Below are 26,331 nucleotides of genomic sequence, written 5' to 3'. Positions count from 1 at the left end.
TCTCTCTGTCTGTCTGTCTGTGCCTGCCTTCCTGGTTGTCTGTCTCTGTTTGTCGGTCTGTCTATCTGCTTATTGTAAAAGGTTTAATTTTTAGGTCCTCAAAAAACAGCTGTCTGCCTGCCTGTCTGGCTGTCTGTCTCTCTGTCTGTCTGTCTGTCTGTCTGTGCCTGCCTGCCTGGTTGTCTGTCTCTCTGTCTGTCTGTCTGCTTACTGTAAAAGGTTTAATTTTTGGGTCCTCAAAGAACAGCCGTCTGTCTGTCTGTCTGCCTGCCTGCCTGCCTGTCTGTCTGCCTGTTTGTCTGTGCCTGCCTGCCTGCCTGTCTGTCTGTCTGTGCCTGCCTGCCTGGTTGTCTGTCTGTCTGTCTGTCTGTCGATCTGTCTACCTGTCTGTGTCTGTCTGTCTGTGCCTGCCTGCCTGTATGTCTGTCTGCCTGTCCTTCTGTCTACCTCTCTGTGTCAGTCTGTCTGTGCCTGCCTGCCTGTCTGTCTATGTCTGTCTGTCTGTCTGTCTGTGCCTGCCTTCCTGCCTGACTGGTTGTCTGTTTCTCTGTCTGTTTGTCGGTCTGTCTATCTGCTTATTGTAAAAGGTTTAATTTTTAGGTCCTCAAAAAACAGCTGTCTGTCTGCCTGCCTGTCTGTCTGCCCGTCCGTCCGTCTGTCTACCTGTCTGTGTCTGTCTGTCTGTGCCTGCCTGCCTGTCTGTCTGTCTGTCTGTCTGTGCCGGCCTGTCTGGTTGTCTGTCTGTTTGTCTGTCTATCTGCTTATTGTAAAAGGTTTCATTTTTGGGTCATCAAAAAAAGCTGTTTGTCTGTCTGTCTGTCTGCCTATCTGTCTGTCTGCCTGTCGGTCTGTCTACCTGTCTGTGTCTGTCTGTCTGTGCCTGCCTGCCTGCCTGACTGGTTGTCTGTCTGGTTGTCTGTCTCCCTGTCTGTCTGTCTATCTGCTTATTGTAAAAGGTTTAATTTTTGGGTCCTCAAAAACAGCTGTCTGTCTGCCTGCCTGTCTGTCTGTCTGTCTGCCTGTCTGTCTGTCTGTCTGTCTGTCTGTCTGTGCCTGCCTGTCTGTCTGTCTGCTTACTATAACAGGTTCCATTTTTGGGTCTTTACAGAACAGCCGTCTGTCTGTCTCTGTCTGTCTGTGTCTGTCTCTCTGTCTGTGCTTGCCTGCATGGTTGTCTGTCTGTCTGTCTCTCTGTCTGTCTGTCTGTCTATCTGTTATTGTAAAAGGTTTAATTTTGGTTCATTCTGTCTACCTGTCTGTGTCTGTCTGTCTGTTTGTGTCTGTCTCTCTCTCTCTCTCTCTGTCTGTCTGTCTGTCTGTCTGTCTGTCTGTCTGTCTGTCTGTCTGTCTATCTATCTGCTTAATGTAAAAAGTTTCATTTTTGGGTCCTCAAAGAACAGCCGTCTGTCTGTCTGTCTGCCTGCCTGCCTCTGTCTGTTTGTTTGTCTATCTCTGTCTGTCTACGTTTGTCTCTGTCTGTCTGTCTGTCTGTCTCTCTCTCTCTCTGTCTGATCCTGTCTGTCTCCACACATGCTTTCTTTTGGTTACCTTATGCTTAAATAATTGTCTTCATACACAAATTCATCACATGTGCAAGTCAAGTTTTATTTCAGTTCTGCCTTGCTCAATACAAGCATGGATGACCTATTATTACCCTTCTTCTCATTATTGATCCGGAGCAGAGCCCTGGGCAATCAGACCAATGTTTTTTCCAATAGCTAGAATAATTTGCTTTGTCTTGACAGATCTCGATAGTGATCTTTTCTCAGGCTTGTTCCTCTTGCGGTTTTTTCAGTCTGTACTTCTGATTAAACCTATAACCGACACAATACTCCTCCCAAGAAAAAGTAGGCAGAAATTACTGTATTGATTCAAAACAAATTTTTATAACATTTTCCATTGATTTGTAGCTATTCGGTCAGCGTTTTATATGAAACTTACAACATTGTGCTGGGATCTATACTGCCTATGCATGCCTCAAGCCATTAAACCTAACAAGAAACAGTTATTAATTCATGAAAAATTTCAAATAGAGAGATGTTTATATAAAATAACATACAATTTTGCTTTAATTGAAACTGCCTTTAATTTTACAGAACTCTTGTGGGTGTGATGGCAATGTAACATTGTGAAACAAGAAGAATATGAAATCAGATGTCTAGCATTAAAGTTCACCCCCTGCTAGTTTTGTACGCCTCCATCATGCAGTGTTGGACGCTAACCACTGCTACACCTACGCCAATCACTGCTTCACTGAGCTGCCTCCACCCCTAGAAGTAACTTCACCAGACTCAATATTTAAATTCCACTGTTTATAAAGCACTTTCAATCATTTTGAGTACATACAGTAGAATGTCATTTTAGATTTATCCTCTGGAGGGAGGGCCTATGATGTCAGTTTGCTGCATGTTGGATTTTACATTTAAGAAGTTCAAATGCAAAACCTGCTAAACGCCACCTCCGTCAAAAAATGAGAACTTTAATACTCTTGGCACGTATTATATGTTCATCAAATACATTCGCTTTAAACCCGCTTAATCCCGGCCTCAGGCCATTCAAAAATACAGGTTTGTTGGCAAAATCCATTAAGAGTTTAATAAAACAAATGCTAATTTACAAGAAAACATTGCAGACGCCATTTGGGGGTTTTGCATCTGAGTTTTTCATTTACATTGGCAGATGCTTTTTATTCAAATGCGACTTACATACTGATCGTATAGATTTGTATAGACAAATCTATACCTTGAATGCACTGTATGTTCTCTGGGAATCGAACACACAATCTTTGCTCTGCTAAAGCAATGCTCTACCAACCCAGTTGTCTCACAAAATACTATGGCCTACGGGCATACTGGTACAACACAATGATGGTATATTAATTGTACTTTCATATATCATGGTATTTGAGGACAATATACTTCACTTTAAATTCTGTTGGGTTATTTTTAACCCAATCCTGGGTAAATATTGGACATGTTGGGTTTATAAATAAACCTATGCTGGGTTGTTTCAATGCAATTGAACATAAACACATGTTTATTTATAACCCAACATGTGCTTTGTCTAATATTTACCCAGCATTGGACTAAAAATAACCAAGCAGAATATTAGAGGGATGTATTTGATATTTTTATAATACTTTAAGCCAAGCTATGTAAAAGAAAACCATGATATAACCATGGTATTTAACAATCCAGCATTTTTGTACCAGCAAGTTTGTGTGGTTGAAAGGATGGGGCCATCTTTTATCCATCTTAAAGGGCCCCATGTCATTGCTAAAAACAACATTATTTTGTGTATTTGGTATAATACAATGTGTTCGAACGGTTTATGGTTAAAAACACATTATTTCACTTTCTTCCTGAAATGCACTGATTCATGTACAAAACTCCCAGATTGGCCAGCTAATCTGTATGTTGTGATTGGCCTGAATACCTCTGATGCCAGCCGGAAATGAGACGCTCCTTACCATGTTTGAAAGATTCGGTCACAAAGCAAGGCTAACAGGAGTTAATTTACAGGCTGTAAATCCGTAGCAGGAGGAATTATGATAATGTCGGTCTTTCCTACATCACCAATCCCAGGAAGTAAACTGTTGCCTACAATCTGTGTGTTTGTTTTAGTCCAAGAAAAGAGATTTACGTTGGAAACGATAACTCGTATCATCATTTATTTTGAGGTTTGTACCTTTTGCATATCGTTAACATGTACTAATACACACTTGCACACCAAAGGAAATGTAAAATTGTGAATCGTATAATTGGTGCTCTTTAATGGTTCAAAAGGTTCAAAATAGTTTTCCTGTAAAACATATTTTATCTCTTTACTGGTTTTTCTTCCTAGTCAGTGGCACAAACATACACACAGCAATCTCTCGGCCTTGACTGGCATAGTTTACGCACATTAATTTAATTACACATGTCTTGTGTACATGAAATCTGATTATCATCAGACAACGTCATTACAGATTGCTCCTTTGCTGGTGCATGAAAACATGAACAAAGTTGTAATGTGTCATGGCACTCTTGGTTTGTTTATTTTCCATCTGGTGCTTTCACTCTTTCCCAGAAAACTCACTTTTTACATTTCATCAAGCCCCACTGACTTGACAATAGGCCTCTGAGGGCATCAAATGAGTCACTGTATTTGTGAACCACAGATTACAATATGAATCCCTTAAAGAAGGGTTTATTTGCTTACAATGATGTCATACATCTTAGTTATATTATTTATGAACTTAATGTCCCTGGGCCTAAATCAAAAGCCTAACTGAGCATTTAAATGAGCACAGTGGCAGTTTCTTCCATGTTAGCAGAATTGTCATAGTGGAAAGAGAGAGGCAGCTGAAGTCTGTTTGAGAAAGTCTGATTCATCTTTAGCTTTGACTGGCTCAGTCTATCAGAGCAACATGCAGAGAGCCATGCTGTGCTGCTTAGTCTCAGTTTGAAAAGTTAACAGCCCTGTTATTAGGCTTGCTTGCAAGTGGACTAAGAATGCCATTTAGGGAACATGCTATCATTCCAAAAAGTCTCCCTGTGGGGAAAACGCTACACATCCTCATGCCCGTGGCGTCAATATTTGACGCACTTGACCATGCGTCAATATGTTACGCGGAGGGTATACCTTTCGCGTCATTTTTTGACGAACTGGGGACTTCAATACTATTACGTCCGTTGCATTCTCTTTCCTATTTTCTTACCATTTTCGCGTCGGTTTAGGGTTAGATTACGCATATTAAACAGTGTACGCGAAATTAAACAGTTTAAACAGTTGTATCCTGGCGTTGGGGTTAGACACAGTTGTCACCTGGCGTTGGGGTTAGAGTTAGGTTTGGGTAGGGATGTCATTATGTAAATCTAACCCTAAACCGACGCGTAAATTGTAAGAAAATAGGAAAGAGAATGCAACGGACGTAATAGTATTGAAGTCCCCAGTTCGTCAAAAAATGACGCGAAAGGTATACCCTCCGCGTAACATATTGACGCATGGTCAAGTGCGTCAAATATTGACGCCACGGGCATGAGGATGGGTTGGGAAAACCAGGTTTTTATTGTTGTTTATATGCTATTTTTGAATATGTTTTAAGACAAGCCATATGCAAATTCATTCTTCAACACCATCACTGAGTAGCTATGATCTCCATAAAATTGGAGACAGTCTCATTCCTGTGGTTTGAATTCATCTTGGTTTCCAACATCACATACATGTAACCACCTATCATATCAATACAATTAAACACGTAGATCAGTAGTTCGAGTTATAGATAGTGGCTGTTTCTCAATATGCGTTCTTCAGCGATCTTGCATCCTTGTGTTCTTGCTTTACGTCATCATTTACCATCATAGTTCAATTCCAATTCTCAAGAACACAAGTACAGAGGACGCATGAAAATTCCCGGATGTGTTCTTGATATTGAGGATGCATCGAGTGCAGACTTGTTCGCTGAAATCTGGGGAGGTCACGTGACCAACAGAAAAATCGCACACATCTCAATTCTCACAAGTGCGTTCTGTGTTCTCGTGACCTTCTGAGTTCGTTCTTCCAAGGTCGCCTGGCAAGACCAATCTCCATGAGAACGCAAGTCCGTTCTTTGCGTTCTTAGAATTGAGAAACAGCCATTATGTATGTATGTCGCATAGACTTGCCGCTGAAACGGTTGCACCACATGCTTGGAAATGGTGGAAATACGTGACAATGTCACGCAAAACTGAGCAAAATAATGCATGACTATTTAACGGATATTTGTGAGATCAGGTTGATATATCTATGGTCCCAGGTGGTTTACCTAGGACTATTCATATCTATGGTCCCAGCTGTGCAATTGAGTAGAGGCGGGGACTCATTCGCATATTCATAGATCCGCAAATACTAAATGAGGCAAGGGTGTAGAGTTACATTCAAGCAGTTTTAAAGCATGAACAAATTGCTGCGACAGGTAAAACGTTTATATATGCTATTATGATCCTCAAAGTTGCCTTTTAAATGATAAAGTTGTTGACTACGGATAGACTTTAAAGGGATAACTCGGCCAAAAATGATATTAAACCCATGATTTACTCACCCCCAAGCTGTCCGAGTTGCATATGTCCATCGTTTTTCAGACAAACACATTTTCGGATGTTTTAGAAAATGTTTTAGATCTTTCAGTTGATTAAATGTAATGTTACGGGGTCCACGACCTTCATGTCCAAAAAAAGTGCGTCCACAAAATAAATCCAAACGGCTCCAGGATGATAAACAAAGGTCTTCTGAGGGTAATCCGTGCGGTGTTGTTGTAGAAATATCCATATTTAAAACTTTATTAACGTAAATAACTACCTTCCGGTAGCGCCGCCATCTTAGTCGCGTCCGGATTCAGGATGACAGCTTACGCAGCCTACGGAGGCTACTCTGCTGCTGCTCTGTGCCCCCGCCCTCCGAATTTGTCATACGTCACCAAGAAAAGTGCGTACACTACGCTAATACTCTCTCCTGAATACAGAGGAGTCTAAGAAGGCGGTGCTACCGGAAGGTATTTATTTACGTTAATAAAGTTTTAAATATGGATATTTCTACAACAACACCGCGCGGATTACCCTCAGAAGACCTTTGTTTATCATCCTGGAGCTGTTTGGATTTATTTTGTGAAGGATGGACGCACTTTATTTAGACTTGAAGGTCGTGGACTATGGGTGGACCCCGTAACATTACATTTAATCAACTGAAAGATCTAAAACATTTTCTAAAATATCCGAAAATGTGTTTGTCTGAAAAACGATGGACATATGCAACTCGGACAGCTTGGGGGTGAGTAAATCATGGGTTTAATATCATTTTAAACACAAATCTCTTTTTTGCCATCAAAGTAATTTAATTTCACATGTTAAATTTGCTAAAAACTAAATATTTTTTCAGTTTGTTGAATTTGAATGTGTTCAAGTTTTTTAGTGCATAGATGGCATTTTATATTGTTGAGCTTAAATGCTCATTAAATTCCATTAAGCCCTGGAAAAGACTTTACTTTTGTAAAAGGTCTAATTTGAATTTGATTTGTGAATAAATTAGTTGTTATTACTTTATTTAGACTGTGAACTTGCACTGGTGCTACCAAACGGGTTTAATAAAAAAAATATTATGTAAATTAAATTACTGTAATGATGTTGAACATCTTTAATACATCTTTAATGGTGGTCCTTGTGACGAGAAACCTTTAATCCACCACATTTGAAGGCATAACATCAAACATTTAAATTCACCTTATTTCTAAAAAACGTCTCGGTTACATATGTAACCCTCGTTCCCTGAAGGAAGGGAACGGAGACGTCACGTCGTGACCGACGAATTGGGAACCGCTTCGCGGGTGACCTATCTGCTTCGAGAAACCTTTAAAACGCCAATGAACTTGGCATGCAGATAATTGCATCTGCCGGCGCCGCCCCGCCGCACAGGTATTTAATGAGCGGCAGGTGCAGTTATCAAATCAGCTATTTTTTGCTGAGAAAGCTGGCCAGAAGGAAAAATGTCCGGCCGATATCAGCAGTGGAACAGCAAACTGTGGCGACGGGACGTGACGTCTCCGTTCCCTTCCTTCAGGGAACGAGGGTTACATATGTAACCGAGACGTTCCCTTTCAGTCGGTCACTACGACGTCACGTCGTGACCGACGAATTGGGAATCCCTACCAAAGCGCCACTGAAGCTGACCCTTCCAGTGCCTGCGTAAACCCTCCGACTCTCCTCTTTAAGGGAACGGAAAAGGGGTTGAAGCAGAGGCCGGTCACTACTTGTTCCTTAACCCACGATAGTGACTAGGCGAACTGGGAAGCGAACTCGTCAGGCGGGACTAAGATCGCTGCGGAAAGAAAACCCTCTAGGGGTCTACCACTAAGGTGATGGACAAAAAGACACGAGGTCTATAAAAAATACACCCTCTTAGCAAGACTAGAGAGGCGCGGGACGAACTCCACTAAGGGAAACATGGTAAATCAGAAACTTTCCACGGAAATACTTCACAAAGAAACCACTAGGGGGCGCAATGTGGGCGCTAGCCTCACCCAGATAGTCAAGGATACATCTAGTGAGAGGCTGGCAGCCGATGCTCCGCAACATCGGCCACCAAGCGGTGGAGAAGACAAAAAACATTTTTTGTAACGTTTTTGCCTTGATGGCCTTCCATAATGGTGCGGTTTTTGCGCAGCACCAAAAAGAAAGGCACCAAGCCGACACAGGAGCCGTTCCTCGATGTTCTCACTGATCTGACGAGAGAACTCTAGAGGATACCGGCTCAACACGAACACTGTAAAATCTAGTGAACGTATTAGGTGTCGCCCAGCCAGCAGCTCTACAAATATCTGAAAGTGAGGAACCACGAGCCAAAGCCCAAGATGAAGCCACGCTTCTGGTTGAATGGGCTCTCAAACTAAAAGGGCAAGAAATGCCCTGTTTCTCATACGCCAGGGCGATTGTGTCTACAATCCAATGAGACATCCTCTGTTTAGTGACAGCTTTCCCTTTCTGCTGACCACCATAGCAGACAAAGAGCTGTTCTGAGGTCCGAAAGCTTTGAGTACGATCCACATACACACGTAGTGCACGAACAGGACATAACAAAGCCATGGCTGGGTCTGCCTGCGAAGGCAGCGCTTGTAAATTCACCACCTGATCTCTAAAGGGAGTGGTGGGAATTTTAGGCACGTAGCCCGGCCGGGGTCTCAGTGTAACGCTGGATTCAGCCGGCCCGAACTGAAGGCACGAATCGTTGACCGAAAATGCATGAAGATCCCCTACCCTTTTAATAGAAGCCAGTGCGAGGAGCGTCAAAGTTTTCATAGTGAGAAACTTGACGCTCACCGTCAGCAGAGGCTCGAAAGGGCAGTGCTGAAGGGCTTTCAGCACCATGGACAAGTCCCACGGAGGAATAGAGGGAGGGCGCGAAGGATTCAGCCTCCGCGCACCTCTTAAAAACCTAATGACCAGATCGTGCTGACCTACAGATCTACCGTCTATGGGTGCGTGATGCGCGGATATTGCCGCGATATCTACTTTAATAGTAGATGGTGACAGCCTCTTCTCCAAGCGGTGCTGGAGATATGAAAGCACAATACTGATCGAGCATTCTCGGGGGTCCTCTCGTTGAGAGGTACACCACACAACAAACAGGTTCCATTTCAGCATATACGCCTGTCTCGTAGACGGCGCTCGCGCTGCAGCTATGGTGTTAGATACCGCCTGGGGTAAATCACCTAGAACCTCCGCGCCCCGTCCAGAGACCACACATGGAGGTTCCACAGATCGGGACGGGGGTGCCATAATGTGCCCCCTTCTTGAGACAGAAGGTCCCTCTTCAGGGGAATCCTCCAGGGAGGGGCTGTCGCGAGGAGAGTGAGCTCTGGAAACCAACTCCTGGTGGCCCAATATGGAGCAACTAAAATAATTTTCTCCTCGTCCTCCCTGACTTTGCACAATGTTTGCGCAATGAGGCTCACTGGGGGAAATGCGTATTTGCGAAGACCTCTCGGCCAGCTGTGTGCCAATGCATCCACGCCGAGTGTTCCCTCGTTCAGTGAATAGAATAGGCGACAGTGGGTTGTTTCTGGAGATGCAAACAGATCTATCTGCGCTCTGCCGAAACGTCTCCAAATCAGCTGGACCGACTGAGGGTGGAGTCGCCACTCGCCGGGGCGCGCTGCTCGAGAAAGCGCGTCTGCCGCTGCGTTGAGCGACCCCGGAATGTGAATGGCACGAAGAGACCTCAGATTCTTCTGACTCCAAAAGAGGAGATGGCGGGCGAGATGCGACATGTGACGAGAGCGCACTCCGCCTTGGCGATTGATATACGCAACAGTCGCAATGTTGTCTGTGCGAACTAACACATCTTTGCCTCTCAACTCGCTGCTGAAGCGGACGAGCGCAAGATATACAGCCCACAGTTCTCGGCAATTTATGTGCCAGTGCAGCTGGGGTGATGTCCACACTCCTGAAGCTGCAAGCTCGCCGTACGTGGCTCCCCACCCCGTGTTGGAGGCATCTGTGCATACTATTGCATGTCTGGAGACCTGTCTCAGTGGCACCCCCGCCCTGAGAAAAGTTGGGTCTGACCACGGGGAGAAAGTGAGACGGCATTTCGGTGTGATCGTGACACGGTGAAAGCCGGTGAGCCACGCTCTCCTCGGGACTCGGTTGTGAAGCCAATGCTGAAGCGGTCTCATATGTAGCAAACCGAGCGGTGTTACAGCCGCGGCTGCTGCCATATGCCCCAGTAATTTCTGAAATTGTTTCAGAGGGACCGCAGTCTTGCCCGAGAACGTATTCAAGCAAGCCAGAATCGACTGGACGCGCGCCTCCGTGAGACGTGCTGTAAGATTGACCGAATCCAATTCCATGCCGAGAAAAGAAATCTTCTGTGTAGGGCACAGTTTGCTCTTTTCTCGGTTGACCTGAAGACCGAGACGGACGAGGTGTTTGAGCACCCGATCTAGATGAGTGCAAAGCATTTGACGCGACTGTGCTATAATGAGCCAATCGTCGAGATATGCCAAAATGCGAACACCGCTCTCTCTGAGGGGCTTCAAAGCCCCCTCTGCGACTTTCGTGAAGACGCGGGGAGAGAGAGAGAGCCCGAACGGTAAGACTTTGTACTGATATGCTCGACCCTCGAAAGCAAAGCGGAGAAACGGCCTGTGTCGGGGAAGTATTGAGACATGAAAGTACGCGTCCTTCAGGTCGATGGCTGCAAACCAATCCTGTGGGCGAATGCATTGAAATATACTCTTCTGCGTAAGCATTTTGAACGGCATCTTGTGAAGTGCTCGATTCAGAACGCGCAGATCCAGGATCGGTCGCAACCCGCCGCTTTTCTTGGGTACAATAAAGTAAGGGCTGTAAAAACCTGCCCTCATCTCGGCTGGAGGAACCGGCTCGATCGCGTCTTTCGCCAATAAGACAGCAATCTCTGCACGTAATACGTGCGCATCTGCGGGTTTCACTACAGTGAAACGAATGCTCGTAAATTTGGGAGGTCGCCGGGCGAATTGTATCGCATAGCCGAGACGGATCGTGCGTAAAAGCCAACGCGACGGACTGGGAAGTTGCTGCCAAGCTTCCAGATACCGAGCGAGGGGAACTAACGGCACAATCGTAGTACCCGCGGCGAGCGGAACAGCGGTGCTCGATGACGCGCTCTCTTGGGCTGCGTTGACATGTGTATTGTGTGAATGAGCACTCACCTGAGTCCGCTGACGGATGGCTGCGCGGGGAAGACTCTGATGAAGATGTCTCGGTGCGCTCGACACATCCGCTGGCGAGAGAGGAGAGGGAGGACGTAGGGTTATGAGCCCATCCGTCACACCCGGCTGCCTCTGAAGACCTGGAGGAGGAAAAGGAATTCGCTCTTTTTGTGGTTCTGTGGGTGCCGGCTGAAAAGCCGGCGGAACGGAAATTAAAGAAAACCAAGGATTCCCCACCCGGTCCTCCTCCGGGGGGGGAGTGGTGCGTTCACCATCTCCCGAAGAGCGATCCCCTCCACCTCCAGGTCGCCCGTCTCAGGGCCGCTTAGATTTATGCTTTCCACCAGGCTTAGCGGGCTGAGCGGGCGGGGCGGGCTGCTGACGGCCGGTTCCTCGCTTCCTAGGACGGCCCTGATGAGGAACGGAGGCGGCCGTCGCCGCAGGACGCCCTCGGCGAGGGGCAGACTGAGGTGCCGACGTCGACGGGGCAGGTGTTGGTTTCTTTCGACGTGGCATGATGTTGGCAAGGGCCTCAGTCTGCTTCTGGGTGGCGGAGACCTGTTGTGCGAAGTCTTCCACCGCCTCGCCGAACAGGCCGGCCTGGGACACCGGGGCATTTAAAAGCCGGGTTTTATCGGCATCCCGCATGTCCGCAAGGCACAGCCAGAGGTGGCGCTCCTGGACCACCAAGGTGGACATAGCACGACCGACGGCTTGTGCGGTGGTCTTGGTCGCACGTAGCGCCAGATCCGTAGCCGCACGTAGGTCTTTAAAGACCGCCGAATCGTGACCTCCCTCGTGCAGGTCCTTCAGAGCCTTAGCCTGATGGACCTGCAACAAAGCCATGGCATGTATGGCTGAGGCCGCCTCCCCACAAGCCCGGTATGCAGACTCCGTCAGAGCTGACGAATGCCTGCAGGCCTGTGAGGGAAGGGTAGGACGGTCCTTCCAGTAGGAGACGCCGGCAGGACACAACTGCATCGCTACCGAACGCTCCACTGTCGGGATACCGGCATACCCTTTAGCGGCCCCCCCATCGAGGGAGGTGAGGGGTGATGGCTGATGCGGACGGTTCCGGGAGGAAAACGGGGTTTTCCACGTCCGAGTCAGCTCATCATGCACCTCGGGAAAGAAAGGCACTGGTGGGGAAGACCGTGAAGCCCGTGCAGCCCCAAAGTACCAATCGTCTAGGCGGGACGGTACGGGAGGGGGAGGAGCTCTCCACTCCAACCCGACCGCCTCCGCAGCCCGAGCGAGCATGGCCGTCATCTCCGGGTCGAGATCGGGAACCGCAGCCCTTCCCGAAGGAGGGAGAGGATCCGGATCCACGTCCGAAAATGACGGCCCCCCCTCCGATGTTACGACCGATACCGAATCCTCGGGAGGTCCGACAGAGGCAGAAAGCGACGCAGAACGCGCGATCTCCGTCTCCATCGGAACCTCAGATGGTTGCGGATCCGGTGGCTGAGAGCCGCTGGACGAACCAGCTTGCCGATTCAGCACCGTGAGGCGGAGGTCGTCTCTCCGTAGCTTCACAGCCGCCTTCTTAGCGGTGATCAGCAACGGAGGGCGGCGTTCCCGGAGAAACGCCACACGACCCCGCAGATCCGCAAGAGTCAGGCTCTCGCACGCGGAGCATGTCCCTCCCACGAAAGCAGCCTCAGCATGCTGGAGACCCAGACATGAGAGACAGCGATCGTGTCCATCGCGAGGACCCATGTATTTGCCGCATCCAGAAGTCGAACACGGACGAAAAGACATCTTTAAAAAGACGCTTTAACGCCCGTGAGCAGTGAACGGCTGTCTTTAAAAAGACACAAGTTCAACTGCAGCTCTTTTAGGGGAAATCACTCTTTTAGCTGTGTAGTTGATGAAGCACACAGGGAGGAGAACGCACACACTCAAATAAAAGAGAGTGAAGAAGGTGGAACACTCCGCGAACCTCGCTGTGGTGCCCTCGCCCAACCAACTAAGCACGCAGAGATCTATCCAGAGAGGTAAGAGCAGCTTCTCGTGAGCAGTGTTTGTCTGCCAGCTTTCGAAGCTAAAAAGCTGATTTGATAACTGCACCTGCCGCTCATTAAATACCTGTGCGGCGGGGCGGCGCCGGCAGATGCAATTATCTGCATGCCAAGTTCATTGGCGTTTTAAAGGTTTCTCGAAGCAGATAGGTCACCCGCGAAGCGGTTCCCAATTCGTCGGTCACGACGTGACGTCGTAGTGACCGACTGAAAGGGAACATTTGATTTCGTTGTTTAACTTGTGTTCAAAATAAATTTTGTAAGACCACCACTGTAACTACACCTTTACCTACACAAATTAAATGCACTCTTGTGAGAGCATTGGTGTTTAGCAGTGCTTTTTCATTGCACAACCAACCTTCAAATAGCTGTTGGACTATTTGCAAATTTTTAACTGAGCTTCAAAGATGACAGTAGCACAGCAGTAGCACAACCATAGCCATTTTTTGCATGCTGCAAACGATCAAAGACAGTGTTGTTTTTTTAGATATATTATGTTCTTGTATAGCCACCACAAACTTTGGCCTTTAAAAAGTTTGTTGCCAAACTTTAAGAATCATACTTAGGAAGTCAACATATTTATATTATATTAGGTAACAGTAGTCAACATTAGACTAAGTAAGTTTGCAACTGCTTGTCAACTACCATTAGAGCAGGGGTTTTCAAACTTTTTGTGTGTGTGGACCACTATTTGTAATCAAGAATTTTCGCGGACCACCTCATAATACTTATTATAAAATATGTCTACACAAGTCCTGAATTAATCTGCACATAGTCTTACTAGCACTAAAACTATAACTGGTCATCACATCAGTACAACAGGGTTCTTAACCTTATATCATAATTATTTATATACATATTCTTAGTGTTGGGAAAGTTCACTTTCTACATTTACTAGTTTAGTTCACAGTTCACAAATTTTAAAATGAACTACACTAGTCAACATTTGAAGTGGATCAAAACCTTTCCTAAAAGTTGTCTTAAAACCAATACCCAGTACCCGTTCTTGTCTTAGGACAAGTTTGATGAATGTTTTTGATCCACTTCAAATGTTGACTACTATAGTTCAGTTTATAGTTCATATTTGAAAATGTTAAACTAGGTCACAGTTACAAAAATGAACTAATTTATAGTTATTTTTTCCCATATTATTTTTTTTAAATGATTGCCATTATAGCCCATATAGAACCACCACAGACAGCAATTATTTGATCAGTTTTAACACTGAAGCTAAATGCGTCAGATTTCATCTTCATGTCCAACTATAAATCCTTATCCAACCAGGGTTTACATTAGCATTGACTGTCTTTTAATTTTTGTATTTGCTTAAACATACCTTGAAAGGCTAGCTGGGTGGGGGTCGCACCCCGGGCGAGAAGCGTTGCGAGGCATTGCGTGTATGACAACTCGCAGGTATTGCACACCACACGTCCACGTTAAATAGCGTGAGCTTAGTCAAAGTCTATTTCAAGATCCGGAATATGCGTTAGCAGCCTATGTTAATCCTTAACGATTTAGGACAAATATGATGTTATTTAATGTTAAACTATTTGAATTGCGCGGCAGGAATTTCAGCAGCGTCTGTGTTGTTGTTGTGATGACGCATGCTGCGTGACTGGTGAACACCGAGCGGTGTTGCCAGATTGGGTGTTTTTTGCCGCTACACATTAAGGCCTGTTTACAGTGTGGTTTAGTCAGGTTTTCGCCTGGAAGAATATACAAATCTGGCACCCTATTGAACGACGTTAAACTGAGAGAGCTTGTCGTTCACAGGCACCAGAATGAATGAGTTCACAGTAACGTTTATTAGGCAGCAGTACACGTTCGCCCAAAATATGAACGAGTTTGTATATTAAAATATACATATTCTTATTTTGCCTTTTCACGGACCACCTGCAGTACCCTCACGGACCACTAGTGGTCCGCGGACCACAGTTTGGGAATGGCCGCATTAGAGTATTTGTTGATCATCTGCTTAATATCTGCTAACACTTCATTGTGATGTTCCCTCAACAGATATTCCAAGACTACTTTTCAACTAAATGTCAACTTATTTTTCATGTCCTGTTGATATTGATGTGTGTCCCAAAACAGGACATGAAAAATAAGTTGACATTTAGTTGAAAAGTAGTCTTGGAATGTCTGTTGAGGGATCATCACAATAAAGTCAAAGTCAATATCAACAGGACATGCTGGTCTTAAAGCAACACTATGTAGTTTTTTTACCTTTAAATAATGTCTCTAAAATTATTTCAGTGATAGAACAACTTTTAACTGGACAAATTGTACAGTTGCTGCAACCTGAGCAGCCTCCTAGCTGCTACAAGCACACTCTGAAAGTGGCGGTGGAGGGTAGAGCACACAGCCCTGCCCCTCCCCCTGCCTAAGTGTCTGATACCAGGCACTGTTGCGCTTTTCAACCACATGGGGGAGCTGTAATTCATTTTTACATGGAATCTACATAGTGTTGCTTTAACAGGTGCATGTGACACTTAAAACAAGATTTGCTGCCAGATGTGTCAATACATACTACTAGAACATACCACACAATACTGTGTCACCTAATTGTAATACCCATTGGCTAATTTGATGTTTTCTATTTGCTTATAATTTTCATCCACACCTGTTCACCAAGTTTTATATTGTTTTTGTGTAGGTATACTCACCTGTATTAGACTTGGTGTTGTACTGGTTCTCATTTTGCCTTGTGTCTTGGTGTTATTCTGCAATATCATTAAGTATTTCATTATAAAATGCCCACATACAGCTTGCACTGGCCCACAAGACATGTGAATGTGTCTACATACACTGTCAGAAATAAAGGTACAAAACTGTACCTTTTCTGTCACTGGGGCTGTACCCTAAGTATCCGTTTGATACCTTTACAGAAATACAAAACAGAATGACATTTTTTTGTAGATTACCGTACCTTAAGGACCTACATTGTTAGGAAAACGTCAAAATATGTACCCTAGCTGTCAGTGGGGCAGCACCCTTTCAAAAGGTAATTGTATGGACCATTAGGTACAGATATGTAAACATTTAGTACCAATATGTACCTCTGAGATACTAATATGTATTTTTGAGGTACTAATAAGCTCTTTTTGGTCCCAGAATGTACTTCTAAGATACTAAAATGAAATTCTTAGGTGCAAAGCTGTACTTTTTGAAAGGGTACAGCCCCAGTGACACAAAAGGTGCAGTTTTGTACCTTTATTTCTGACAGTGTATATTTTACGTGTGGGTGAGCATGTGTTTATTCATTCTTGTTTTTATTGTGTTGGTTTAAATGTGCTTATTTCCCTGCATTTAAGTGCATTTGTTTATTTAGGCATTTATCTGTGTGGGAAACCTCCTCTGTAAATGTTTGTAGTTTGAATTTATCCCAGTTGAAGTCTGGAAGGGATGCTATGACCACAGCTGGTCCAGATGGCCCTCCACCCAAACACGTAACTGACTGGCCAATTCTTCACCTGTCAGGCTCTGAACTCACCAGAACCCTTCATTATGACACACACACACACATTCTGGTTTCCGTGTTTTGTGGGGACATTCCATAGACGTAATGCATTTTATACTGTACAATCTGTATATTCTATTCCCCTTACCTAGCTCATTCCCAAACCCCAACCATCACAGAAAACTTTCTCCTACTTCACATTTTTAAGAAACATCATTCTGTCTGATTTATAAGCTTGTTTCCTCATGGGGACCTCAAAATGTCCCACAATTGGTCCACACAATGTGATAATTACCAGGTACACACGCACGCACGCACGCACACACCCACACACACATGATGAAGGGTTCTTGTATTGTTGTATACTGTATCTTGTGTTAACTGATGATGCTATCAATAGTAACAGTATTAGTAAAAGTGGCCATTTGCATCATAGCTTACTTTTCAGATTCAAATTTTACCAATCCACTTTTTTATGTAACCGTTTACGAAAAGTAATGACCAATTTTGAAGAAAAAATTAAATGAATAAGTTGAAAGACTGGCTGCAGGGTTTAAGCCACAGGGATCTATCTAAAAGTCTAGACTTGGATAATGTTGATGGCAATATAAAAGACTTATTTAAGCACACTGTGGTCTGCTCTATTTTTAGCATTAAAGATTTTATTCTCTCTAGCTGGTGAGCCAAACTCGTTCCTGGAGAGCCGGTGTCCTGCTGAGTTTAGCTCCAACCCTAATCAAACCCACCTGAAGCTAATTTAGGTCTTACTAAGTATACTAGAAACTTCCAGGCAGGTGTGCTGAGGCAAGTTGGAGCTAAACTCTGCAGGACACTGGCACTCCAGGACAGAGTTTGGGCACGCCTGGCTTAGTGTTAGTTTAATCCAGGAGTGGGGAACCTTGGGTCCTGGAGGGCCACTGTCCTGCAGAGTTTAGTTCCAACCCTAACCAAACACACCTGAATTTCATTTCCAAGTAATCCTGAAGACTTGAATTTGATTTTTCAGGTGTGTTTAATTAGGGTTGGAACTAAACTCTGCAGGACAGTGGCCCTCCAGGACCAGGGTTCCCCACCCCTGGTTTAATCATTGCTGCTGTACATTTAAAGGTGTCATTAACTGCATTTTTTTACTTATAATGGTAGGTTAGTTTTTACATCAAATACATCATAATCTTTTCTCCAGGGGGGTATTGCACAAAAGTAGAATTAAGAAAGCCAGGATAACAGAAAAGGCCCAGCTTAATCCCTTATCTTGCTTTTGTGCAATACCCCTCTGGTCTTGACCATCTCTAAAAGATGCTGTTGTGATGTGGCGTGTCACATTACACCCACTGCTGATTGGCTAACAGTTTTACATATTCAAAAGCTGTTGTGATATACTCTGAAAACATTATGGGTCATTTTGGTTAAAAGCATCTAAATACTCATTACATTTTCAAACGCTCTGTTATGGATGAAGTAAAAATGGTAAAGATATTGTTATTGTCAGATCCAGTGTCTCTACTATATTTTAGTTTATTTACAGTCTATCAGCATCAAACTGTGTCTTGTTTAGTCCTGTTTAGTGAATCTGTCTTTTTTGGCCCGCAGGGTACTTTTATTTGTTTGGCTTATGTGTCAAACATAGACACCTTTAATTATTTGCATGCGAACAAGTAGAAATCATTTTAAATTATTTTTTTTACTTTAAAGATGTACTTTAAGGCTCAGGTTGGGGCGGGTAAAGAAATTGTAACTTTATTAATATAGAGATAGGATAATGATAAACATTTTCAACATTTACAAAGCAACGTTTGTATTATCTGTTCACAAATTCCCTACCTTAATTTCTCCCGCAGATCGTCTTTCATCTTTTCTTTCTCCGTTTGTTTTGTTGTTGTGGCTGGCAGCAGGAGCTACTTGACGTGACGCCAAAGGTTTGGGGATATCAAGTTACGTTGCGGAAGTTACGTTGCGGAAGTTACGTTGCCACGTAGGCCAACATAATTTAACCTCATCAAAGAACGTAATAAAATATAAAAATATACATTCCCAAATATTTTATATATAAGGGAATTAGACGCAACATATATGGTTTTTAATTTTGTTTTTAATGACCCGCCCCGCATTAAAGTTACAATTTCTTTACCCGCCCCAACCCTTACGAGACGACCCGCGCATCACTAATCAGTATATATCTATGGTTGGGGATAAAGAGACTGTGATGTTAAAGCGTAACTAAACCCCTGGTCAGAGCCTGACTCCACCCACTGCAATATTTGAAAAATGCAAGAAAAGTGGGCAGATCCCAACGGAGATAGAGGGGACGAACTAAGTGTGTGGTGAGATCGTAACAAGGGCGTGGTGATCTTGAACCTGCTTACGTCACGAGTCATTTCTTGGACCCAACATCCAATAGGAAAATTCAACTGCAGTAGCCACCGTTCAACCTCAAGAGGGCAGCACTCAGACGTTTTTACACCATATATTGTAGTATTGAAACACTTTATATCCAAATGTCAAAAAACTTACTAAAATCAATGAACAGCACTAATAAAGCATCATTCTTACAGATCATTAACTAAAAAAAATTGGTTTGGGGTTTAGTTACTCTTTAAAGTAGATGCTGATACTTCTTTCGTTGTGTTAAGATGTCATACTGAGAAAATCTGGCATGAAGTGTTTTAATAAAAGCTGATTTTGGACAAAGAAGAAAGTTTTAAGTATTGTTTATGAACTTGATTTTTAAATTCAACACCTCTTTAAATCAACCATTATTATTAACCAAATATTTACAGTTAGACCACAAATTTGTTTTTTTTAATTTAATCTTGAAATGGATCTAAATGTACACTTTAGTTAAAAGTCTACAGTTAAAATACCAGTTTTTCAATCAAACCATAGTTAATAAAGAGAATCTTCATCTAAAATATGCCTCATTTTAAAACATAATAAGTGTGCATAATTCAATGTTTACTTTTTTAAATAGTACTTTGCATTTTTGTGTCAAATGGCTTAATGAGCGAACAGCAGTAATCTAGATGTCCATAAATATGTACACAGCTGTATGCATGCATATTTTGCCACAAATTATGTTAAACAGTAAACATACATTAATCTTGTTTTACTAGTCAGAACAAGCATGCTTCGGTTTTGTTTCGGAAGTTGCCTTTCCACAGTGACATGATGACAAATGGCTGATGGGCTTTGGCCTTTAATCTAATATCAGGCCTGTTAGAGCTAATGAAGGCTTTCAGATGGATGGGGCTGTGCATGTACGAGATGGAAGCTCACAGAAAACCACATGCAGGCATTAAACATCAAGCACACTTTGGATGAGGTTTATTTATTTATTTATTATTAAAAAAGACAATTATATTTTAGCATGAAAAATCTGCATTAAAATATGCCTGTAACCTTATTCCATGTGTGAATTGTATCAGCAGCTGCAATTCAATATTGCAATATTGCCAAATCAATATTGTTCATGGTTAATAATCACTCATGATTGCTGTAAATACTGAAGATGGATCTCCAGCAGTTAGCAATTATACCACACACACATCATTCCTTTTCTGCATTGATTTCACAAATATTCATAAACAGTATGTGGTCAGCCAGTGTTGAATAAGCATTAATATGTTTTAGTCATGTGAGGTCATCATTGATGATCTACTGGTGGCAGTGGGTGTTTTTTATCAAACAGGTGGACCTTTGAAGTCAGAGCTTCGTCTGGTTCTGATCTATATTGCCCTTTTATGAACATTTAATACACAGTTCTTCACATTTACACAATAAATGTGAGTATTGGTTGATGCTGACCTTTTCAGCTTAAGTGAGAAATTTTTGTGCCTTTTATTGTAGCGGTGAAGGTCAGAAATGGATTTCTTTAGCTGATCTAATAGCTGGGGAAAAGGCGCTTTGAATTTCACTGTAAAATTTTGTGTCCTACAGCTGGATAATCTAGATGAACAAGCCGCACAGATCAGAAGAGAGCTGGACGGACGACTGCAAATGGCTGACCAATTCACCAAAGTAAGTGTTAGCCACCATCTCAATCAATTAGACGAGGAGATACAGTATAGGATGTCACTCACAGCATATAAACTTTCCTAAACTTCGGTGTAACTGAAAATCAAGCAAGGGACTGCCACATATTATAGTTGCATCATTCCCTTGAGTTGCTCTCATCTTTTTCTTCATCTGTGATCTCTGAACAGGCCGGTAGGTTTCCTAAGTTTGTGTCCAGGGACATGGAGGCCATGTACATTGAGGAGCTGAAGTCATCAGTGAACCTTCTCATGGCCAACCTTGAAAGCATGCCGGTGTCTAAAGGAGGAGAGTTTAAACTGCAAAAGCTCAAGAGAGGCCATAACACCTCCATCATTGACATGGGCCAAGAAGATGAGAATCAGCTCTCCAAATCTGATGTGGTTCTCTCATTTACTCTGGAGGTATTTGTTTTAAATAGGTTTTGGTGCAAAAGAACTGTTGGTCCAGATTGATTATTGCAATCTGTGAATAGCATGGGGTCTAAGGATGACCTCTCTGGACACTCTAAAGCACTATTCAGATTCATTTCTGGATACCTCATCTCATTGCCCACGCTTTAAAAAAACTGTAAATTGCAAGTTCAGTGGCGCTTAGCCATCTTCCAATGAATCGTTTGGAAATAGCAATAGGCTTTATGCCCAGCTGCACTACTTCCTGAACTTCAGCCAGCTCCTTGTTTCCTGTCTTCCATTATTGGACAAACTGATTAATCCAGGTGTACCTGACCTCAGTAGTCACAAACAAATTGATTAATCCAGGTGTGCCTGACCTCAGTAGTCACAACAACAATAATCAGACACACCTGGATTAATCAGTTTGTCCAATAATGACAGACAGGAAACAAGGAGCTGGCTGAAGTTCAGGAAGTAGGGCAGCTGGGCATAAAGCCTATTGAAATTGATTTGATCTTCATTTCCAAACAGTTCCCCTGATGAAATAATTGAATCATTGTTCACCTTGACATTTATCATCAGCTTGACGTAGGATTTCAGTGTTTTCTTTTATCAGGTGATAATGTAATCTTCACAGCTGTTCCTCTGAAAACCTCAAAGTCATTACAACATGTCATCAATCATTACAAATGACAAAGCATTTTGGTGCATTGGCCCAAAAATAGTGTTTTGCTGACCACAATAAAATCTCATCCTCTGTTTACTAGGTTTAAGTTATAAAGGGTATGGGGGAGTCAGTCTGTGATTCTCTGTTTGTGTGAAGTGAACCTTTACTGAGTAAACCTCATACAGTAGAAATCCCAATGTGAAAACTTTAATCAATTGACAATATCCGAGAGGTGATATTCACTGCAGAAGACAGCAATAATCCGGTGTGATGTATGTCATGTGTTAACAGCCTGTTTCCCTTTTATTGATACCTTTGTGATGATGGTTTTATCTGACACCATACGCCCCATATGTGTCTGCTGGAGATAGATCAATACGTCCCAATTTCTCACCTTGGAATCAGCATCCTGTTGTATTTTCAGAGCATGTTTACTAAACAATGATTGTACTACTGTATAAACCGAAAAAAAACTTTCCCTGTTTGACATTAAGGGCTCTATCTTACACCCGGCGCAATGCAGCGCAATGCGCGACGCAAGTGTCTTTTGCTAGTTTCCACCCTGCGCAATTATCATTTTCACGTTTAGCGCCACGTTGTTTAAATAGCAAATGCATTTGCGCCCCCTTTTGCGCATATGGGCGTTCTGGTCAGAAAACAAGGTGTGTTCAGGCGCATTGTTGGCGTGTTGCTATTTTGAGGCAACTAAAATAGACTACTCCATTGACCAACAAAAACCTGCTCTAAAGTCGAAGTCAATGGCACAATGTGTTTTATGTTATTTAAAGAGCGCATTAGTAATATACGCCTATAAACGGGACGACAACGCGGGTTTGCTTATAACATACATGAATGGCAGCAGCGCAAAAAATGCTTTTAAATATGAAAGATTAAAGGATTGAATGTAAAAGATTATTATTGAGTCTCTTTGACATAAATGAGGACTAATTATGAGATGTTAGACGGCGCAAAGAGCTGCTTCACCTGAAGCCTGGTAAGTAAATAAATGCTTTGCTTTAAACAAATGCATCTGTTTTTAAATGTTTTTTTTTTTAAATGCTACCTCACGGATTTATTGTATATGATGACTCTGTGGATATGGTGAGATGAGAAACATTTTTAAGTAATGCTTAAAAAACCCGACACTGTCCAAGTGCTGAAATGTGCAGAGAGCCGTTTGTAAATTCTTTATCTCCTGTTTGTTACAAATAAAGTATTTTTAGAGTACAAACCTTTTCTTACATACTTGTAAATTATTTTTTGATGATATTGGATAGCCATACATTTACAGCAATTAAAAGCCTGCTTTTTACTTTCATGACTAAAAGAAAACGGGTTTTAAAGGTTTTAATAAAAAATAACAATTTCAATGCACGTGAAAACAACACAATTATTTAACATTAATCCTAAACTGGGGATCTTCTTCGTCCGCTTAGTTTTTCGGTTTACAAAGTCTGTCATCTAAATAGGGATTAGACATAGCGCCAGCGCAACTTGCTTTTAAAGGGGATGAGAGCTGTGACTCTCATTGGTTTATTGCACATTACGCCCAAAATACTCCCATTACTCATTAAAAAAAAGGACCAACCCTTTTCGACCATGCGCTCGGCGCACAAACCATTTTTCCCGTCATTAAATTTGCAAAAGTGGAATCGGACACGCCCATTTAGACGTTGCGCTGTGCGCTTTAGACAATGCGCTTAGATCGTTAAAATAGAGCCCTATGTGTGTTTGACCAAAAGTAGGCGATGCAAAGTTCAATTTCACATGTATGTAGTCCATCATGTGTGTGGTTCGTAATTTCAAAATTTGTGTTCGGCGCATCGAGTGTCTATGTGCATCACGTGTCTTGTCAAAATAAGTGCCTGCTGCAGACGCGTCTAAAGGGTTTATGATAAAAGAGACGCTCGTGTTTGCAGATACTTGTATAATTTCATGCGTAATCAGAGTTCACTGTTAAGGGAGTGTCTTGCGTGTTTTTTTTTACATGAGCGTCTCTTTTTTATCATAATCGGTTTTGTCGCGTGTGCAGCAGGCACTTATTTTGACGAAACACGTGATGCACATGGTTCACATGACGCCACAAACACACATTTTGAAAACACGGGCAACACACGTGACGCTCCGAACACATAGTTAGTGTAGTAAAACCATGGTTTTGCTGATTGTAATCAATACACCAAAAAAACATGGTTACTACACTTTTACCACAATAAAACCATGGTTAATTTTCGTAAGGGAAGTGCTAATTTTTGAAAACACAGTCTTTATCCTTTCCATCCCTGCTGAAAAAAAACAATAAAACCATTACAGAAGTTCTAATGGTTTCCATTAAAATACCAATAGGATTTTTCCCATTAAAACCACTATACTGTAGTGTGTTTTGGGCCATATTCCATTAGAACCAATAAAATTCCCAATAAAACCAATAGAATTTGTGTGATAGTGTCTATTGGTTTTTTTAGTAGGAATGTAAAAGACAAAAACGCAAATCTGTTTGTGTTGCTAAAAAGTTGAAGTACTGTAACAAACCAGCCTCATTATCCGTCCATACAAAACTGCCAATTGAGGTCGCCATGTTGTTTGTTTGAAGGCTTCTTTCCATAGGCTAGTCCTTTGTGCCCTCCCTTAAGGGCTTTAGGTAGTGTAAATTACATCACCACCTGCTTTTCCATGTAAAAGCGGATCGTTTTGACAACTTTGGCTTGAACACTTGAAATTTTTCACAAACGCAAAGAAAATCTTTTAAGTTTTCAGTATAATCGTTGTTGTGTAAACAGAGCCGCTGCAACTCATTTTCAATGAGTATTTTCAGGACCCCAAAACACCACTGTTATGTAAACAAACAGCCAAAATGTATGAAAGTAATTTAAAAGGTCTTTTTTCGTACTTCACACAACGCCCCTCCCCCTGTCCCCAAAATATAAACCTTGCACTTTGTTGTGATTGAGATTCATGGACATGTTTATTGTACTGCGTTTTACCTTACTACCATGTTTTGTTATTTAACATTTTCTAAAGATTTCTCTCTGGTTTTCACGCAGGTGGTGATTATGGAGGTGCAGGGTCTAAAGTCCTTAGCACCAAACCGGATTGTTTACTGCACCATGGAGGTGGAGGGAGGGCAGAAACTTCAAACTGACCAAGCAGAGGCCTCCAAGCCCACGTAGGTCACAAGTAGTATAATGAAACTTTTTGTTTGCATGCACATATATTAGCCGATGTCAACACCCAACACAATCAGGCTTTGCACTTTGCAGAGTTCTTTATACCACAGGTATTATGTTTTCAATGCTGAATGCTTGTGTCTGGAGTAAATCATTTATCTCACACACCAATGACATCAGTGTTATACACTAATATGTTGTGGATTGATTGTTTTTTGGTTGCTTAAGAGCACATTCCCACAGTACCATTCAATATTATTCAGAGCTCAAAAGAAAATGTTGTTTGCTGAAGCTTTGTGTGTTGTTTAGCTCATTACATGATCAAGAAATCGTATTAGTGTGTAGACAGTAAGCTCATTTTGTTTGTGCTGAGATGTAATTCCTAATGATAAGGTAACAATTCTGAGCATGTAAGCAAAGGTTACAAAACCTGATTGCGTTATTCAACAAAATAGTGTGATAGCATTTGCCTTTGCAGACAAGTGTCAGATGAAGTATTGACTTATGATAGTTGTTAATGAAATTCCATTACTGTCGGTTTACATAGTAGTATTGTAATACGATAGGAATACTAGTTTGCCTATGTTACAAACAACATAAATCTCATTATTTAGCAGTCACTTAAATCAGGGTTCCCATGGGTCCTTGAAATCCTTGAAAGTTTGTCAATCTGGGGGAAAAAAATTCAAGGCCCTGGGAAGTTTTTGAAAATATGCATACATAGATACAGGCCATTGAAAGTGCTTGAGTCTATTTTATGCAAGAAGTTTTGTGGAAAAAAAATCAATATTATTTCCTGTGTAGTGTAGGATAATATCAGAAAAATTCTAGACTTTTTAAGCACACATGATAAACTGTTAACTTTAAATCTTATATATTCTTTATGCTAATGTTGATTCATACCAAAATGCTTTTTTGCATAGTTGTGTTTGACACATAAAACGTCTCGGGTTACGTATGTAACTGTTGTTCCCTGAAAAGGGAACGAGACGCTGCATCTTCCTTGCCATACTTCCTGCATCCCTGTAACGCCGTCTTTTGCAATATTTCAGATAGCGATATACTTTCTGGCTCCCGTGTCACCCTGTCTTTGTCATTAAGCCTTACCATTGGTTGAATTTGATATACACATTCAGATGCACTTACCCCTGGAGGCGTCCCCAAAGTGACACCACAGTGACGCAGCGCGAGTTACCTCTAAAGGGAACTGTAACAATGTATCTTAAAAAGTAACACGATGTAACCTTGCTCTCACTTGAAATGTGTCCCCGCATTTAGTCCTTGAATTTGAGGGTATTGGACCTGGAAAGTCCTTGAAAGGTCCTTGAATTTGAAGTTAACTAAGGTGTGGGAACCCTGTTAATTGTATGTTAGTACAAATGAGTTCCA

The 26,331-nt window shown here is 42.6% G+C and overlaps 1 protein-coding gene across 14 annotated transcripts in view; it reads left to right on the top strand.

Moving 5' to 3' along the window:
* Positions 1 to 26,331, top strand: part of cadpsa (Ca2+-dependent activator protein for secretion a) — a 157,830-nt gene that overhangs the window by 37,751 nt on the left and 93,748 nt on the right. For all 14 annotated transcript variants that reach the window (XM_073811878.1, XM_065241449.2, XM_065241448.2 and 11 more), the window contains exons 5-7: positions 20,618 to 20,698; positions 20,884 to 21,117; positions 24,820 to 24,941. In XM_073811878.1, coding sequence (XP_073667979.1) covers positions 20,618 to 20,698; positions 20,884 to 21,117; positions 24,820 to 24,941 — 437 coding nt within the window. The remainder of the gene's footprint in view (positions 1 to 20,617; positions 20,699 to 20,883; positions 21,118 to 24,819; positions 24,942 to 26,331) is intronic.

The sequence above is a fragment of the Paramisgurnus dabryanus genome, chromosome 14, assembly GCF_030506205.2.
Source record: "Paramisgurnus dabryanus chromosome 14, PD_genome_1.1, whole genome shotgun sequence".
Taxonomy (NCBI): Eukaryota; Metazoa; Chordata; class Actinopteri; order Cypriniformes; family Cobitidae; genus Paramisgurnus; species Paramisgurnus dabryanus.
The sequence above is the reverse complement of the archived record's forward strand: the minus strand, read 5'-3'. Positions and strand labels throughout refer to the sequence as shown.